The following is a 19,280-nucleotide window of genomic DNA, read 5'->3' as shown; positions in this document are numbered from 1 at the left end:
GAGTTGGAGAGGTGGCAGTACTGTTTTGGAGGTCTGAATATCAGGTGTTGTGGGGGGAGCTAATGCATGTAGGATGCTGGGAGGGGAAATTCTACCCTCTTCCCTCCCCCGGCCAAATTTGGGATCTGTCTGAGATTAAACTGCAAAACAGCAGTGCATTTTAAAAGAATTTGTTGCGATTATTTACTTATGCCTCATAATGACCCAAAATATAAACACTCCCGGGGAATAAACACATGGGAGATGAAATACATGACTCCATGCACTACTTTGTAAGTAGGGCTCTTGGGTTCTGTCTCCTTTCTTTTCCTCCTGCTTTCTCAGGCCAAACACGGTGGTGAATTAATTAATTAAACCATTTTTATCCAGCTCCCCAGCTGAAAAGATTCCAAGAGCAGCTTACATATAATCAATCGTGAACAAGACAATCTCTGCTTGCAGACTTACAACCTGAAAGGTGCAACACAAAAGGATGGGGAGGAAACAGCAAGGAAAGCAAATTTGGGCCAGAATTTTCAAAGTTACAAAGTAGTTATTACAATGGCCAGTTGGAATGGAAACAGTTTAAGGAGAAGAGGGACCAAAATGAGTGGATTTCTCAGCAGAGCTGATGGAATGGCCTTGGCTTCTTTCTCTTCCGTTGCTTCAGCCTAGCCTGATAGATTCGCCACAAATCGCATGTGCTATTCCATTCTGCTGCAGCCTCTTTTACTCCTTGATAGCAGTGGGCCTCAGCAAGAGTAAGAATGGATTGACCATGTTTCTTCATTTGATTGAGCAATGCCAGCTGGGTGTGAACCAGCATTCGCTGATGCACTTAAGTCCCGTGCAAAAATCACACTATGGGTGACCAGTGATCCATAGGTTGGGCAGCCATAGCTGGCATGTGAAACAGATGCACAGAAGCGATTCTGCCTCCCCCTCATGTCGCAGCTGTGCTTAGATTTCCAGATATGTAGGTTTTGCTGATAATGGAACATGCCTGAGCTCAAGAACAGTTAGGGCCGCTGTGTCTTGAGGTTTGGCTTTGAATTTCACCAGCCTCCAGGGGAGGTTTCAAATCTCAGTGTTGAAAGTGACAGACTATTTTGTGCTTGGCTTGAGAGCTTGTGCTGTTCATACCCCACTGGGCTCTTCCCTGCAGACATAATGCAAAGCCATGTTCTTGCTGTTACCTGGTGCTAGTAGCACCTGCAACTGCCCTACCAAACTTTATTCCCTTATCTGCTAGCAAGTAGCCTTTAGCTCTCAGGCTCCACCCTCTGGAATGCCAGTGCTTGAGCCCCCAGGAAACCTTAATGATAGGAGGCTTTAGGGAATGGTAGCTTATTATTTTACATTTTCGTCCCAACCAAACCCTATTGGCTCAGAAGCATGGCTGGCTCTAGTTGCTGTAACCTTTAACGTGCTGGGCTCCATTAGCCCTGGTGTTTTCCTTTCACCATGACTGCCCTGGTTGGCTTTTGGCTGATGGCATATTTCTAACTCCTGGACAAATTGTACACTGCCATGCGCACACTGCTAGATATAGAGTAACAAATATATAACAGAACACCCAAAAAATTCTGAATTTAACATCTTATTTACCTTCTGCCACCCTCAAGTATGAGATTCCAACTCGAGCTACACCTACAAAGGCAGCTACTGAGTCCTGGGAAGAGAGTCCTGGAGTTATTACTGCAACCACTGTCACAGTTGGCTTTAACCTCACAGACAACTATGAGGTAAGAGGGCTTGGGGAAAGGACTATGCCAATCTTGGGAGAAGTGTTCTCTCTTTCCCAGTGGCCATAGAAAGTCTGAGACCTGGAATTCCCAAAAGATAGGAAGCGAATGTGGTGCTGTGGTTTAAGCACAGAGAAAGACAGCAAGTCTAGGTCAGAGCCAATTTTCATGAGTATTTTAGAAAGGGAGTACTTTGGTCTAATATATGCATTTAGAAAAAAAAAGCATGTGGTTCGGCCTCTCTGGGACTTTACCATGTTAAATTACAAATGGATCACCACACATTTGAAGGCTTGCCTTTGTTTTGTATTGTTGTATTATTATTATTATTATTATTATTATTATTATTATTATTACTACTACTACTACTACTACTATTACTATTACTATTACTATTTTAACCCACACCTCTAGGCACATGGAGAATAACATGTTAGAGAGAAGGAATCTTTTGGTCTATTCTTTTTGACAGTCTAGTTTTTGACATGCCAATATATTTTGATGTTAGTGGAACTTTCAGATGTTTAATTGCCTACCTATGTTATGAAGTCCTCTAGTTTCACAGACACTGTCCCCCTTGATTTTGCCTAACATGTAGATCAGCTTCTGTGAATCACAGAGGTCAAAAAGGCTGTCTACAGTCCCCATGATGCTGAGCAGTAATTGAACATAGTTTCTCCACCTCAGCAGTCCCTGCAGCCTGCTGCTTTCCATTCATACTATAAATAACATCCATGGCAGATACCTAAACTTTCCTTGAGAAACCTCAGAAGGAGATTCCACAACAATCCGTATCCTATTCCTGAATGAGCCTTATGGAATGTTCTTTCACTGACAGGTGATTAGAGTTCCAATCCACTGCTGGAACTTGAGTTGGATGTGTCTCCATCACAGTAGGGTTTGCACATGGCCAGTCATAGTTGAGTGATTAAATCTACTGGGAAAATGCAGCTGTAGTTTACTGCAGTTTCCCCAGGGATAATTGAAAGAGAGGATGTGGACAGTTCTAGGGTAGAGAGTACGGTATAACTATTGCTGTCTGGGGAAGAAATAATGGGATATTGTGTCCTTTTCAAGGGCAGCATTATTCAATAGAAGGAAAGGAGAGCTGTTAATTTTCTTTCTCAGCATGTGGGTAAAACAAAGAGGGACAGCAGGAGTTTAATCCTTGCAGACTGGCAGTGTAAACCACTGCTTACTGTAGAAATTAATGTGGGAGTAAACTCCTGCTGTTTGAAAACATGACATTTCCCTCTTAACATTTAACCTCAATTTACATTCCTGTAATTAAAAGCCATGGTCTCTTCTCTTGTTCCCCAGGCTATTTCACACATGGCACTGTCATTCTACCCAAAATGCTTGAGCAAGCCTTGTGCTCAAGTGCTACCCCACACACAACAGCCATGGAACTAGGGACTGTACACATGCAAATGTATACTTGTAGTCCTTGGTCATGCTAAATATTCCAAACAAAGGAGGGGAGCCCCAAAGGCCACTGTGACTGGATGCTCTCGATTGGATCACTGTAATGTGCTCTTCTGGGGCTTCCCTTGAGGTTGGTTCAGAGCTGATGCAGAATGCTGCAGCAAGGTTATTTGGTAGAGTAATAGGTGGTATATAAATACCTTAATAACTTTTTAAAGGAAGTATTGAGACTGATACTCATGTGTAGAATCATGTAGAACTTTACAGTGTCTGTGCTGGCCCTCCCCGGAATGGATGAACAAATGCTCTTTACTTTCTTTGAAAGGGCAATAGAATGTAATCATTTGGTGGTGGGGAGGTAGTCTAGCAAAGGAAGCAAAGTGGCTGCAGGAAACAGGCAGTCTCTGCTGTGCTTAATTTATCCTATCCTGATAGGACCTTTTTGGAGAACAGTACGAGGTTGGTGAGGACTCAGACCTGGATGTCAATGGCACTTACAGAGCATACGAGGAGAGACTTGACTACAGAGACAGGGAATATGAGGACTACTATGACCGAAGGGATGCGAATGAGGAAGAGCGGTATGATCCGGCTGAGCGCAGTGAAGACACTCTCCAGCTCCCCCCGGTAATGACCACAGAGACACACTTCTGAGGTCTACTAATTCCCCATCCCTGGTTTAGCCCCAACATACCATAGCATTTGGCCACCTGCCATGTGCTTCATTATGGCAGAGTTGGGGAATCTGTTTATGTTGGACCACAATTTTCTTCATCTCTGATCACTGACTAGACCGGCTGGTGCTGATGGGAGTTGTAGTCCAATGACACAGTGGCAAATGGTGCTGCTTGGCTGCCCGGGGTGGCACATACGCAGTCTGCTCTGGCGTGTGCATCATGACATCACAACGCGGCCTGACGCATGCGTCATGACATCACGACGCACACACCAGGATGGACTGCATATGTCCGCACATGCACAGTCCATCCGCAGTGGCGGGCTTGGCGGCACTGCCCTCATGCATTGCCCCCGCGCTGCCCCCGCCAGACTGGAGCTAGGGGGCGGCCTGCCTCCCGCCCCTCCCTTGTTTTGTTTACACTGTCTAGTAATGACTCTCAAGGATTTCAGGCCCGGGTCTCTCTCCCAAGTCCCAACCCTACCTAAAGTTGTCAGGGACTGAACCTGGGACCTTCTCTGTGCAAAGAAGAGGCCCTCCCATTAGTTCTGCCCCTTCCCTTATTGGAAACAAAAATTGCAATGTGCTTTAAAGATGTGTTTGAGTCCTTTGGGAACTGCAAAGGGATGTGTGCTGGTGATGGCATGGGCTTTAGCCAAGAGCCACCTCTGTAACTATCTTCCGCCTCCTTGCTCAAGTGGAACCCTTCTGAAAACAGCTGTTTTGAACTCCACAGCTTCCCTCCAGAAAGAAAGAGTTATGTCTGTTTGCAGTGGAGCAGAGGCGCTATGAAGCGACCTCTGCTGTTTCTTAGACCATTGCATCTGTCGTCACCCTGAGAATCGCCAAGAATCCCCTCTTTTTATGAGGGAAGGGTGAAGAGTTGAGGAGCAAGTAGACAGCTATAATGTTAATGACAGGTGTCTACTTAAAATATTTTTCTGCAGAACAGCTTGTTGCTCTTCCCTCTCCCTCTCGCCCACCTCACCAATTAGTTAGTCAACTGGCCAGGGCCACAGGCCTGTGCTGGAATGTTGGCATTTAAACCAGCACATCAGGGAGCAGCAGCAAATGTTCCAAGCTACGGGAGTTGTGTCACTTGCAGAACTGTCTAGATTCTGACACAGAGGACATTAAAACTGGCATTCTCTGGACCTGCCCAAACCTAAGCTTAAGCAGCTTTTTGAAGAACTGCAACATGTACCTGATTAGGCCATGCTCAGGAGCTCAGGATGAAGGTGAGCTCCAACCAGGACCCCTCCATACCAAGTGAATGGGTTGTAAAATGGCAAATGCAGGTCAATATAAGTGAGTGTGGATACATGTCAGGGCAAAATATATATATCTTAATTTAAAATATATGATCATGGGGTCTAAACTGGTGGTGACAGTTCAGGGGTGTTTCCATTAGGAAATGAACTGAAAATAAAACTTCTGATATTGTAATGACATCATACAAATCTATGGTATGGCTGCATTTGGAATAGTGTGTACAGTTCTGATCGCCTTGCCTCAAAAAGGATATTGCAGCATTGGAAAAGGTTCAAAAAAGGGCAAATCAAAGGATCCCCCTACGAGGAAAGATTGCAGCATTTGATAGTTTTAGGTTTAGAGAGGTAAGAGGTGACATGGTAGCTAAGTTTATAAAATTAGGATGCCATGGAGAAAGTGGATAGAGAAAAGTTTTTCTCATTGTCCTAACACTAAAATTCATGTGCATTCAGTAGATCTGAATGTTGGAAGATTAAGGGCAGACAAAAGAAAGTAGTTCTTCTTGCAGTTCATACCGTAGTTAGACTATAGAACTCAACTCCTACAGGAGGCAGTGATGACACCAAATTGGATGGCTTTGAAAGAGGAATAAACAAATCCACGGGGGAAAGGACTATCAGCAATTACTAGCCATGATGGCGATGTTGCACCTCCACTCTCAGAGGCAGTAGATCAGTTGCTGGGAATTGCAGGTGGGCAGAGTGCTCTTGCACTTGAATCCTGCTTGATGTTTTCCCCATTGGAGCATCCAGTTGGCCGCTGTGAGAACAGGATGCTGGGCTAGAAGGGCCTTTGGCCTGGTCTATCAGGTTCTTTGAATGTTCTTATGTTAATAGACCTCCACCCAGTGCTACGGTATTTTTCTAGAAAAAGAGGTGCCGGAACTCACAGTGGATGCCCCCCTTGTTCTCCTATAATGGCAATGGTGCCCACCTGAGAGGTGCTGGAATGGAGTTCCTGTGGGTTCCGGCTGGAGAACCTCCCTGCCTCCACCCCCTTTTAAGCTGCTATGGTTTGTTTCTATTCCATGTAACTGAACAGCAGGCTATAAAAGGGTCCTTGCCCATACATGATTCCATGACTCCTTTACCTGACTCCTTTCTGTTCATCCGGGAGAGATCCCACCCCACCCACCTTTAGGGGAAAGGCAGCTTCTCCATGGTATGAGTGACCCATACAGGTTGGCCATTGCTGTTATTATATGTTTCCTTTGTGTCTTTACTAGGAAAAGAATCTGAAGGGAGAGAAAGGGGAGCCGGCCATCATAGAGCCAGTGAGTATGGTACATGTTCTGTAGTGGCACTGGTGCTCCTCCATCAGTGTGACTAGGGGCTGAAAGGGGTGGAAGGGGGTGGAGGGTGGCTTCTGGTCACCCCAATTTTAATATTGGAAGGAAGCACATTTCCAAACCTAGAGATTTCCAAACATTCTGTTTGGAAATAAATTATAGGAAGGTTTTTGAGTGTGTGGCAGGCTGTCAGTGCAGTATTAAATATGGGAGACAGTGTAGAAGTGATGCAATCTATGTGGCAGAAGTTGAACCCTGTTGTTAGGCCCTGAACAAGGACCCAATTTTGCTGGCAATTCCCTTTGGCAAAATGTTTGCTTGCTAATGTGGCCGTGCAAAACCTTTTCCTTTATTTTCTTGGATTTTTTTGCCATCTTCTTGCACACTAGCATAATAAAAGTAGATAGGCCTTTTTCACAGAACAGATCTGAAGCAACATTGTGCATTGTGTGCATATTATTTTTTGCACAGTGTAGATGTGAAGCACAGTTGTGTATTTTGTGTATGCTACAGTTGTGCATCATGTTTTACAAATAAAAGTGCTTGCAGCTGTACAAGTCTGCATCATATGCACAATTGTTGATGCCATTCAAAAGCACAGGCCCTAGTAGACATCACCTAGTAGATTTGTATCATTGTTGCATATCAAACATGCAGTTGGCCTCAGTGTTCAACAGCTGGGACAATTAACCCTCTTCTTCAACTGAATAGTAATATTCACAAGTTTATTGTCTGCACAAGACACCTATCCATAACTTCATAACAATAAAACATAGAGTCTTTAAAGGTAAAGGGATCTCTGACCATTAGGTCCAGTCATGGACGACTCTGGGGTTGTGGCGCTCATCTCGCTTTATTGGCCAAGGGAGACGGCGTACAGCTTCTAGGTCATGTGGCCAGCATGACAAAGCCGCTTCTGGCGAACCAGAGCAGCACACGGAAACGGTGTTTACCTTCCCGCTGTACCGGTACCTATTTATCTACTTGCACTTTTTGGCGTGCTTTCAAACTGCTAGGTTGGCAGGAGCTGGGACTGAGCAACAGGAGCTCACCCTGTCACAGGGATTCAAACCGCCGACCTTCTGATCGGGAAGCCCTAGGCTCTGTGGTTTAACCCACAATGCCACCTGGTACAGTCCTGGTATTAGTGATCTGGTATTGTGGAATACTTTGCCAATAAAGATTCAGCAGGCATTTTCTGTTTTACCTTTTAAATGTCTGCAGAAGACGTTTCTATTCTGCCAGGCCTATGCAGGCAACTAGTAATACTGTACATTTTTCCACAATGGTTAATTGATATCCATTTTTAATTTTTAAACGTTTTTACTGTATGGTTTTGTGCATTTTTGTTGTTAACCTCTTTGATGTTTTTTAAATGAAAAAGCAGTCCATAAATACTTTTATAAATAAAGTAAGTGCATATATGTTTATTTCTTTGAAACTGCAAAATCACTGGTATTTCTGGTATCCTTACGGGTACCAAAATGAGGTTTTAAGTGTGTTTAAGAGTGAACTAATCTACTATAATGTAACTTTGAGTACATTTGATTCCTTGTCCATGCCATCTGTGTTAACAGCTGTATTAAATCTTTTTTCTTTTAATTGCAGGGCAGGCGTTTTGAGGGGCCAGCTGGTTACCCAGGTCCACAGGTAAGGAAAGGAGGAGAGCGGGTGTTAGTCTGACACACCAAAGCAGGCATAGGCAACCTTGGCTCTCCAGATGTTTTGGAACTACAACTCCCATGATCCCTGACCACTGGCCCTGTTAGCTAGGGATCATGGGAGTTGAAGCTCCAAAACATCTGGAGAGCCAAGGTTGCCTATGACTGCACCAGAGGATTCCAAAGTGGTTGTGTCACCTGGTCCCATAATTCACTTGTTCCTCTGTGGAACTGACTGTATTTGTGCCCTGACTGTATTTGTGCCCTGACTGTATTTGTTTGGCATGTTCTGTACTGATGTTTTGAACAGTACCCATAAAATATTGCATGGGTTTCTTTCTTCTTCTTCTTTTAAAGCAATTTATTAAATTTTCCAATTAAGCACATTTAAACACAAACAAACCACAATACAACCACAGACACAACACATAATAAACATAATAAACACAATTTTTCTTCTTCTAACATCTTGTCAATTATTACAATTTTCTTTGCTCTGCCGAGCTTTGACTTCCCTCCTTCCCCCCATTCGGTTTTCTTGTCCACTCCTATCTCGCAGTTTCTTTATTCCTTCTACTTAAAGTCAATTCGTAGAATTTATTTCAGTCCTGCAAGTGTCTTTAAACTTCTACAGTTCTTCTCCATATAGTCCACAAATTTACTCCAGTCCTTTTGGAACCTTGACTCTCCCTGGTTTCAGATCCTGCTAGTCAGTCTTGCTAATAAAATATTGCATGGGTTTCTGAGTGATTGTTCCACCTGCATGGTTTGTGAGATTTTTATGGCCTTCTCTTTGGAGAGATGGGATTCAGCATGGAATTGGCTTAGGTGCACTGGGGCTTTCAAGGATGTTGTAAGTCATTTCTCCCCAGTTGCCTCTCCCATAGCAGGCCCCCAGCCTGTCTCCAAGTGAGAACAATGGACATCTTATAACTGAGTGCCAGTTTCAAAAGAGTTGAACTTAGGTGTGGGGAACCAGAGTTCAAATTCCATTCTCCCTCTGCCCTCCACAAATTTATGTTAGCCTCTGTCACTCAAAAAGTGACACACAAAAGTACCGGTATATCATGGACTGTGGGTATTTCCAGAATTTGCAAATGTGTTGTAGAGATACTACAAACACATCATTGGCAGCAGTGTTGTTGTTTTCTTATTCGATTTCCCCCCAAAGGGTACATCCAGATCCAACAGGGGAAATGGTATTGGTTGGCATTTTGCTGTCGACGATGTCATGTGGGTTCTGTGAAAAACTTGCTTGCACGAGGAACACTGATCCCACAATGAGCACTTGCCTGGTAGCACCTAATTTGCACTTCTAGGGGAGGGAAACAATGGGAAAACTTATTCCCATTTTTAGCCAAAAGAATTTCCCCAAAGATCCTGAAACCTGTATAAATTAAACACATCGGCAGAAGCTGAATAAGTCATGCTTAACAGCTCAGTGTCCAAGCATTTGTATTTCTTCATGAAAACCCACTTTTTAGCACTCAGTTGGACTGAACGTCAATTTGGGATTTCTGAAAATTGTCATTTTCTCTGGCTGAGCATTAAAGGGTGAGTTTTCATGAGGAAAGCTTCAGAGGAAAAAGGAAATAAAAAAGGTTCTTAGACGTGGAGCTTTAAAGTGCACACCATACCTGGAAAGAGCAGAAGAAAGGATAAGTGTGGATAAGCCAATAATGATGGATATTTGTATCTAGTAGTAGTATTTTCTGTTCTGGCTAGTTGTGGGGAGGAATGAGGAGCTCTGTAGAGCATTGATGCTTCACACCCTGAGTACAGTAGTTCCTTGGTTTACAACCATAATCTGTTCCAGAGGTCCGGTTGTAAACCAAAACAGGTTGTAACCAAAGGCGCTTTCGCCAGTTTGGCCTCCCCAAAAAAACTGGTTGTAATCCAAAGAAAAAAGAAAAAAAGGGTTGTAATTAAAAAGAAAAAGGGTTGTAATCCAAGAAAAGGGACATGCATTTCCAGGTTTTATGTGGTAGTAATCCAAAGCAGTTGCAAACCAAGATACCACTGTACTTAAAATCTTTGGTACTAGAATCTACTAGAACCAGGGTCAGGTACAATGTTGGCACTGAAGGCACAGTGGTTGCAATGCTGTCGGGGTTTTCTGGTGCCACAGGGCTTTTGTCTGAAAGGGGAACTGGGTGTTGGATTTGGGTCAGTGAAATGCTTATCTTCCTTTTCTGTTTGTCTCTTCCCAGGGTGAGACGGGTCCAATGGGACAGGGAGGGCCACCAGGATTTCCAGGAGATCCCGGTGAGCGGGTAAGGAAACCTCCGTGCAGTTCAAGAGGCAGAAGGGTAGCCTCCCCCTTCTCCAGCCTGGGGGTTCTTAATCTTCTCAGAAGCTGGTGGGGGTGGGGAAGAGAAGTTGAGGAATCGCCGGCATGCGCCCCTTTCAGTGTACCTCAGTGCTTGGAGACAGGTCCTAGCTTGATGCAGATTTCTTCTAGCTCAACACTTCCTGGGGATGATTGATGGGTGTTTTCTTGCTTTTTTTCCTGCACAGGGACCCCTAGGACTCCCAGGCCTTCCAGGAGCTGATGGCATTCGTGGGCCTCCTGGGACAATGATTATGTTACCGGTAGGTGATGATGCAGGAGGATGGGCGAAGTGGGTTTGAGGAGCTGAGATCAGGGGAGATCTTTAGGAGGAGGAAGCTTTAACAGCCAGTCCCTTTGGGAAGCAGATTCCAGAGGAACACCATCTTTTTGGCAGGCTGGGATTTAATGCAAAATCTGAGCTCTACTCTAGAGCATGGGAGCCTTAGGTGACAGGTGACTAACACTGAGTCTACAGCTCTTCCCAAACCAGCATTAGGAGGCCACTGGATGCAGAGTAACGGGAGTTGTATACCCAGACTATGTCTGAGGGCAAGGGCTGCATTATTTTTTATCAATCTGTAAACTGCTGTGGTAGCCTTGCTGAACACTGGGATTAAAAAGCCTTGCAACAACCAAATAAATGGATTAAAGAAAACCTATTAGCCTTTCTGCAATTTACATGTCTCATTCCCCCATCCTGCCAATTTGACAGGCAATAAAATAGGGCTCCAGCAACCAAAATAGAAAGTCAGCTTGAAGCCTGGTCACATGGTGCTTTCATCAAGGAGGATGCTGCCCAAAGTGGGCAGGGTGGTGGCTTGCCTGCCACAGAGGCCATTTTTGGCAGCATCTCCCTGGTGACTCTAACATGTGCTCTGGTTAATCTAGCCATGACCTCACAATCCCATCACTTCCTTCCCTGACTTTGTCTCATTGACCCATTTCTAGTTCCAGTTTGGTGGTGACTCAGCTAAAGGTCCTTCTGTGTCCTTCCAAGAGGCCCAGGCGCAGGCTATTTTGCAGCAAGCCAAGGTATGTGTGGGTATCCCCTGGTCCTCTTCTTGTCGTGGGGCTTAAACTCTTTGAATGGCTCCTTTTCTTTTTGTCATGCGGTCAATATAGCTTCCTTGCTCTTTTCTATGTGTCTAGGTACTTGGCATGTTACACATTCTCTTCCCCACCCCTTCATCTTCGTTCAGATAATAAACTGCAAGCTTCCAAGTGTGGCTCATCACAAAATATTTGCCACATAATCAAACTGCATCTGCACATTGCGAAAGAACGTCCCTCTCAAGCCATGGTATGGCTCTTATTAACCCACACCGTTCTGATTCCCACAGTAAGAGAAAAGGCGCCCCAGGCAGGAAGTTGCAGCCTTGCTCAAGGAATAGGTTTGTAAAAAAGTTCAAGTCACTCAGGCAAGTGGGACAACATGATATAGGAAACCAGGAAGAAGACCCACACCCTACAGGGTTGCTAGCCAGCTTGATCTGGGGCAAAATGTTTCTTACTGATCACAGAGAAGGTTGATGACTAGGCTAAGAGATCATCTGAAGAAGAGTCCACCATACAAAGGTTTGCTTGATGCTTACGCTGCAGGTGTTTCCTAAGTCAAGGGTAGCGCAGCTAATGGAGAGGGATTGTGGGTGGTGGGCACAAGGTTGACTACTGCTGCCTTAAGTCTAAGTGAGGAGGCAATTTCCATTTCATCAGGTAGATTAGAATCATCCCTGTTTTTAACAGATGAGGGAATTTCCTTAGTTAAGACTAATCTCTGGGGTGCTGCTAGTTCCTTAAAAGATTCGGTGCACAGGAGACAGATGCCGTTTGCACCTGCTAATTTTGATATATACTGTAGCTGCAAATTCGGGCCAACATTCCAAGTGGAAATAGGAACCATAAGCAAAGTTTTAAGAAAGGTTTAAAAGGGTGAAGGTGTAAGAGATTCAGAGTCTGGGGCACTCCTAATAGCACCCTGCCATGCCAGCCTCTTGATTTAATAGGATTGTATATACTGCCTAATCATCCAAGCCTCTGAAACTTTCGGTTGGCAACAGTATTGCTTTCCTGTTTGATGTCTTACAGTGCTTTAATTTGTTGGGATCTGCCCAGAGTGGCTGCCGGAACCTGGTCAGATGGGCAATATATATAGAGAAATTACCAATAAAACTAGAGGTTAAAACAAATTAGCCTATCCCCCCCAACCCCCCCCCCCCACAAGCTCCCAATCCCAGTTTGGTCACTCATACCCACAATTGTGGTAAAATGCAGCAACAATTACAGAAATATGTTTATTCCCTTCTTTCTTCCCTACTTCAGTTCTGCTCTGCTGTCCAGCTTCTTCCCACAAACCTCCTTGCCTCAGTTTGTCTTGTGTTCTGTTTTAAATTGCCTCCCTGAGATTCATTGTTGTATTTATCTCCTCCCCAGCTATCCATGAAAGGTCCCCCTGGCCCCATGGGACTAACAGGGCGGCCAGGCCCACTGGTGAGTAGCTGACATTGTATAGTTTAGGGAATGTCTTTTTTGTGGAGGGAAGGTTTGGACATTTGCCCTTTCCTTCACACCATGCAAGAGGCTTGGCTGAGAAGTGCATCTGGGCTGGAGTGAGAGGAGGTGGTGGGGCCAAATTTTGAAGTTTGCATTTCTGCATGGAAAATGCTTCACTGGAGTAAGGTGGAACAAGGCACCCAGGTGTTTCTACCTCTATTAGAATATTGGGGCATGGAGGTGAAGAACATGCTCACCCAGCGCCCGTCAGCTGATGGCTGGGCCTCGTGCGCCGGGTGCATGCGGGAGGTGCCTGGTTCATGCCTCTTCAAGATCCTGCACCTGGGGCCATTGGCCCCCCCCCACAATACTGATATCATGACATCACAATTGCTCCACTCTCCTCCACCTCCTGCTGTTGGCAACATGCAATGTATGTGGGTCAATATGCTGCCTAGTCAAACAAGCAAAGTTCTCCTAGAATTACAAAGGGACAGGTGATACCCATGTGGTTGCTGTTTTCAGAGGCAGGTGGGCATCTATTACTGCTTCATCTGCTTTGCTTTGGGGTGCTTTTAGAAAGGATATAAGGGAGAAGAGATTCCACCCCCCTGTTTATGGGGCTGCCAGCTCTACTTGCATTCATGGCCATAGCCAAGGGGTGGGGTGGGGACAGCTTTCTCCCGCAAATCAATAAAAATAAATACAAATGAATAAAAATTTGAGGTTCTGCCCCCTCCCAACAAAAATCCTGGCTACACCCAGGCTTACATTGGTATTTGGAGAGACATCAAGGGATCAAAACTGCTTATAACATTTTTTCTTACCAGGCCACCAGATGAAGGATAATATAAGAAATATAATTGATGTTATAGAATATCTGGAGGTCAGGGATGAGAAACAAGCAGCTTTAATGTTTATATATTCAGAAAAAGGCCTTCAATAATATTTCATGGGCCTTCATGAAGAGCACAATAGAATTGACGAGTTTTGGGGAGGCTTTCAGTAGAGGTATTGAGGCAATATACTTGGACCAACAGGCTATTGTGAACAATGTGATTACGGAAAAATGTAAAATAATTATGGGGACGAGGTAGGGGTAGTCACCTGTCACCATTATAATTTATTTTAGTGTTAGAGACCCTGATAAGAAAGATACAAGTGGATGAGACAATTATAGGAATAACGGTAGGAAGAAAAGCATATAAATTAAAAGCTTTTGCAGATGACCTTGTGATTACTAGTTACAGGTAGGTAGCCGTGTTGGTCTGAGTCGAAGCAAAATAAAAAAATTCCTTCAGTAGCACCTTAAAGACCAACTAAGTTTTTATTTTGGTATGAGCTTTCGTGTGCATGCACACTTCTTCAGATACACTTCTGTTTCAAGTGTATCTGAAGAAGTGTGCATGCACACGAAAGCTCATACCAAAATAAAAACTTAGTTTGTCTTTAAGGTGCTACTGAAGGATTTTTTTTTATTTTGCTTGTGATTACTGTAGAAGATCCCAAGAATACGGTAGTTTACAAAAGGTTTTAGAGAGGATCCAGGAATCTGGACAGGTAGCAGGTTTTAAATAAAATAAAAATAAGATCTTGGTGAAAAACATGACAGAGCACTATAAAAAGGACTTACAACAAGTTACAGATTTATGCATACATAAAAAAGTTAAATACCCGGGGGTATGGCTGACAGCTAAGAATATAAATGTACAGTGGAACCTCGGTTTCTGAACACCTCGGTTTATGAATTTTCAGTTTATGAACACCGCGGACCCATCTGGAACGGATTAATTCATTTTCCATTACTTTCAATGGGAAAGTTCGCTTCAGTTTATGAACGCTTCAGTTTATGAACAGACTTCCGGAACCAATTACACCCATGCTTCAGTTTATGAACGCTTCAGTTTAAGTACTCCGCGGACCCATCTGGAACGGATTAATCCACTTTCCATTACTTTCAATGGGAAAGTTCGCTTCAGTTTATGAACGCTTCAGTTTATGAACACTGCGGACCCATCTGGAATGGATTAATTCATTTTCCATTACTTTCAATGGGAAAGTTCACTTCAGTTTATGAACGCTTCAGTTTATGAACAGACTTCCGGAACCAATTGTGTTCATAAACCGAGGTACCACTGTATTTAAAGATAATTACATAAATACTTGGAAAGAAATAGAGAAATTTAGAGATTTGGGGTAGGGTGAATTTATACTTTTGGGGAAGAGTATCAGTGAGAAAAATGAATGTATTGTCATATTGCCAATAATGTAATTTTTATTTCAGTGCAGTACACTTCAAGGAATGGCAAAAAGATATGTCTAGATTTATCTGGCAGGGGAAGATACCAAGGATAAAATATAAATTGCTAACGGATGCTAAAGAAAGAGGAGGCTTTGCCTTGCCAGATTTAAAATTATATTATGAGGTGCCCTGCATATGCTGGATCCTGGAATGGATAACATTGAAAAATTCAGATATTTTAGATTTAGAAGGGCATGATAATAGTTTTGGATGGCATGCATATTTGTGGTATGAAAAAGCAAAGGTACACAAAGGTTTTTAGAATCATTTAATAAGAAAATCATTTTTATGGTATGGGGAAATATAAAAACTTATTAGAGAAAAAAAACACCTTGGTGGCTTTCAGAGGAGCAATATCTCTGAAATAACTGAATATGAGAAGTAATTGACCAACGTATAACGTAGAACACCAGGTGAAACTAAAAGACTATGAGGAGATAAGGGATTTATTAACAGATTGGTTACCGTTTCACCAACTAAATGAAGTTTTTAAGACAGATAAAAAGAAAGGTTTCAAAAGATCTATTTGAAAATAATACCAAATTATTGTCGAAAATGTACAGTTTGCTCTTAGAATGGCATACAAAAGATGAACAGGTCAAGTCAGTAATGATACACTGGGCAAAAGATTTGGGACACAATATTCAGATGGAAGATTGGGAAAGGTTATGGAAAACAGATTTGAAATTCACGGCATGTTGTACGCTGAAAGAAAATTACTTGAAAATTATGTACCGGTGGTATCTGACTCCTAGTAAGTTAGCAAAATGTATAGGGCAAGTACAAAAACCTGCTGGAAATGTAAAGAAAAAGAAGGTACCTTTTATCATATGTGGTGGACTTGTAAGGTAATAAAAGCTTTCTGGGAGATGATATATAATGAATTTTTTTCAATAAAAAAATGTTTAAAATAACTTTGTTTTTTTTAAAAAACCCAGAAGCTTTCTTATTAGGAATTATAGGTACCGACATCCCAAAGGAGCAGACTTTTTATGTAGGCCTATGGGACAACCGCCGCTCGGATGTTACTAGCCCAGAGATTGAAAAAAGCAAAGTCCTTACCAGAGAAGAATGGCAAACCAAGCTGATGGACTATGCTGAGGTGGCAAAACTGACTGGAAAACTCATGAATCAAGAGGACAAAAACTTTATAAAAGAATGGGGGAAATTATTTAGTTATTTAGGAGACCACTGTAAGCAGATGGAAACATTACCAGGGTTTTAATTCCAGTTGTAATGTGACAAAAATGATTTTCCCCAAACCCCAAAACCTGCTTATAACATTTTTTGTTTTGGTAGGGTCTTCCAGGGAATTCTGGTCTGAAAGGAGACACAGGTGATCCTGGTCCACAGGTAGGTTGCTGGAGATGAGTAGGCAGGGGTCTTTAATTGCTATTGGATGGAGTAGAGAAATGCCACCCAGGCTGAATAGACAGGAAAGCTCTTTCCCCAGCACCTTCTCCAAGGGTGTCCTCAGGGCCAGCCCTACGGCCAGGCCGGGTGGCGCAGGGCACCACGGCGCCGGCCCGCCAGGAGGGCGCCGCGAGTTGCGCCCGCCCGCTGGCCGCCCGGTCCGCCACGCAGCTACGCCCACGGCAACCGCGCTGTGCCTGTCCGCCCACCACGCAGCAGCGCCTGTGGCAGTCACGCATGTGGCAGCCGCGCTGCGTGCCACGCCCGCCCGCCCACCACGCTGGGAAACGGGGCGGGGGGCGCCAGAGGGGAGATGGGGCGGGGGCGCTGGAGGGGGAACGGGACGGGTGGGCGCCGGAGGGATCCATCGCTCCACGGCACCAGGGGCACTTAAGACGGCCCTGGGTGTCCTGCTTGCTGGCCTTGTGCTTGGATTTGGGGGATTCCCATAGCCGAGGGAGGGGGGACTGGAGGCCCTCCAGATGTTGGTTGCTTACAGCTCCCCTGCATCCTTGGCTATTGACCATGCTGTCTGGGGCTGGTGGGAGTGGAAATCCAGCAACAGCCAGAGGACCACAGGTCCCCATCCCTGACTGAGCGTTTTAAACTTGCAGGCATTTCCTGCTGTGGTGGGGCAGCCCTTACACTGCAGGGCTCTGGAATTACTTGCAAATGAGTTATGAAGCCCATTTTTTTTCCAGTCTGTTCTCCTTCTCCTTTCCCCCAAGTAGGCAGGGGTGAAAAGATCCCACCCCCTCAGGATCATGTACATCTCTCCCCTTTTGGCTTTTTCCCTTGTGCTTTGCCTAATCTCATCCCATACTGACAATTTCCTTTTCCTTTTTTCCCTTTTTAAAAAAAATAGTTACTTATATTTATATCCTGCTTCCAGGCCAAAAAATTATAAATAAATAAAAGCATTCACAGCAGCTTATGGTAAAAGCAATTATGGAATTCATTCAAACCATTGAAGCAGTAATACATAAAACAAGCAAAGCTCCAGGAAGACAATAAGATTGTTTCCTAAGTAAGAAACGTCTTATGACCCTTCTCATTGCAGGTTGGGAATTTGCCAGCCTAGCTTCTCTCAGCAAGGTATCCCAAAATCAGGGACTGCACTAGAGGAGGCCTTCAATCTGGTAGGGGATCCCAAAGCAGATCCTCTCCTATGAATCTGGAAATATATGGGAAGAGGTATTCCTCTAAATATCCAAGGCTGTTAAGGGTTTTAATGTTTAAAACCACTACTTTGAATTGGGCCTGTATAATCTCTCTGTTGGCCAATGCAATGTGTTCACTACAGCTGGCACAAGTAAGCAATCTTGCCATTGCATTCTGGACCCCCTGCAAGATCTGGGGAAATGCAACTTAGTCAAATCATAAGTTTCCATTGATAGCAAAAGCTTCCACCTGTCAATCATTACAAAGGGCTCCATTCTTCTTCAAACATGGAGGAAAATCTTGAGGTGTTAGGAGAGGTGACATGTGAAGCCACTCTTGATCTGAACTGTTTCCCTTCTTGTTACAGGGCTCACCTGGGATACAGGGATCAATAGGGCCCCCAGGGAAAATTGGCAAGCGGGTAAGCACCTTTGCCCCAGGATCCCATCCATGGCTGAGTGACATTGCGTAATAATCCTGCCACCCCTTTCTCTCACCCTTTCCTTTCCTTTCTCAAATAAAGGGTCGCTCAGGAGCAGATGGTGCCAGAGGACTTCCAGGAGAAACTGGACCTAAGGTCTCTAGATCTTTCTTGAGGGGTGAAATTGGTGGAGGGGATGGAGTGAATTCTGAGGTGCCCAGTCCCACTGTGGGTTGGCATTTTCTGCAGTTGGCACAACTAGTAGGGTGTAAGTAGAGCTAAGACATGTTTTCAATTGGTATGTTGACATGGGATCATTCTCTTTCTTTCTTTCTTTCTTTCTTTCTTTCTTTCTTTCTTTCTTTCTTTCTTTCTTTCTTTCTTCAAATCAAAACTGCTTCCTCTGTATTTTGTCCAAGTACTGGAAACAAAACAAAAGTTGTGTAGGGACATGAGAAGAGCCCTCCTGATGGAACAGATCCAGGGCCTATCCTTCTGCTTCCAATACTGGCTGGACAGAAGCTTCCACTCAGCCCACAAACAGCCCATTGCCTGTCCTTAGCATCTGACTACAAAAAACCCCAAAACAAAACCCTAGAAAGTTTAATTTTTTTAGCAGGAGTTAATGGGATGGGCACTATAGTGCAAGAGTGCTCATCCAGAGAGCAGCCACATGGTAATATTGGGGAAGCATTGCAAAACACCCGCTAAAGCAGAAAGATGTGTCAGCACGCTAGTATAAATGCACCCCAATGAACCATTATTGCAGTAATTGCATATTGCAGAATTCATCTGCCAAAAAAGATTTTAAAAAACCAACCAAACACCAGTTTAGACAGACAGACAGACAGACAGATATAGATATTATACATACACTTCACTCTACTGGGAATACAGTCATACCTCTAGTTACGTATGCTTCGGGTCACGTACGACACAGGATACATACGCACCGAACCCGGAAGTAACGGAACGGGTTACTTCTGAGTTCAGCGATTCGCACATGCACACCGAATGACATCACACGTGTGCGCAGAAATACTGAATCGTGTGGGGAGCATGCGCAAATTTGGCGCTTCAGAGTAAGTACTGCTCTGGATGTGTATGGGGCTCTG

The 19,280-nt window shown here is 44.1% G+C and overlaps 1 protein-coding gene across 2 annotated transcripts in view; it reads left to right on the top strand.

Moving 5' to 3' along the window:
• Positions 1 to 19,280, top strand: part of COL5A3 (collagen type V alpha 3 chain) — a 117,954-nt gene that overhangs the window by 40,768 nt on the left and 57,906 nt on the right. For both annotated transcript variants that reach the window (XM_035101564.2, XM_035101583.2), the window contains 11 exons: positions 1,605 to 1,724; positions 3,585 to 3,776; positions 6,323 to 6,370; positions 7,994 to 8,035; positions 10,257 to 10,319; positions 10,564 to 10,638; positions 11,327 to 11,410; positions 12,809 to 12,865; positions 16,470 to 16,523; positions 18,112 to 18,165; positions 18,268 to 18,321. In XM_035101564.2, coding sequence (XP_034957455.2) covers positions 1,605 to 1,724; positions 3,585 to 3,776; positions 6,323 to 6,370; positions 7,994 to 8,035; positions 10,257 to 10,319; positions 10,564 to 10,638; positions 11,327 to 11,410; positions 12,809 to 12,865; positions 16,470 to 16,523; positions 18,112 to 18,165; positions 18,268 to 18,321 — 843 coding nt within the window. The remainder of the gene's footprint in view (positions 1 to 1,604; positions 1,725 to 3,584; positions 3,777 to 6,322; positions 6,371 to 7,993; positions 8,036 to 10,256; positions 10,320 to 10,563; positions 10,639 to 11,326; positions 11,411 to 12,808; positions 12,866 to 16,469; positions 16,524 to 18,111; positions 18,166 to 18,267; positions 18,322 to 19,280) is intronic.

Source organism: Zootoca vivipara, chromosome 2, assembly GCF_963506605.1.
Source record: "Zootoca vivipara chromosome 2, rZooViv1.1, whole genome shotgun sequence".
In the NCBI taxonomy this organism is placed as follows: domain Eukaryota; kingdom Metazoa; phylum Chordata; class Lepidosauria; order Squamata; family Lacertidae; genus Zootoca; species Zootoca vivipara.
The sequence above is the reverse complement of the archived record's forward strand: the minus strand, read 5'-3'. Positions and strand labels throughout refer to the sequence as shown.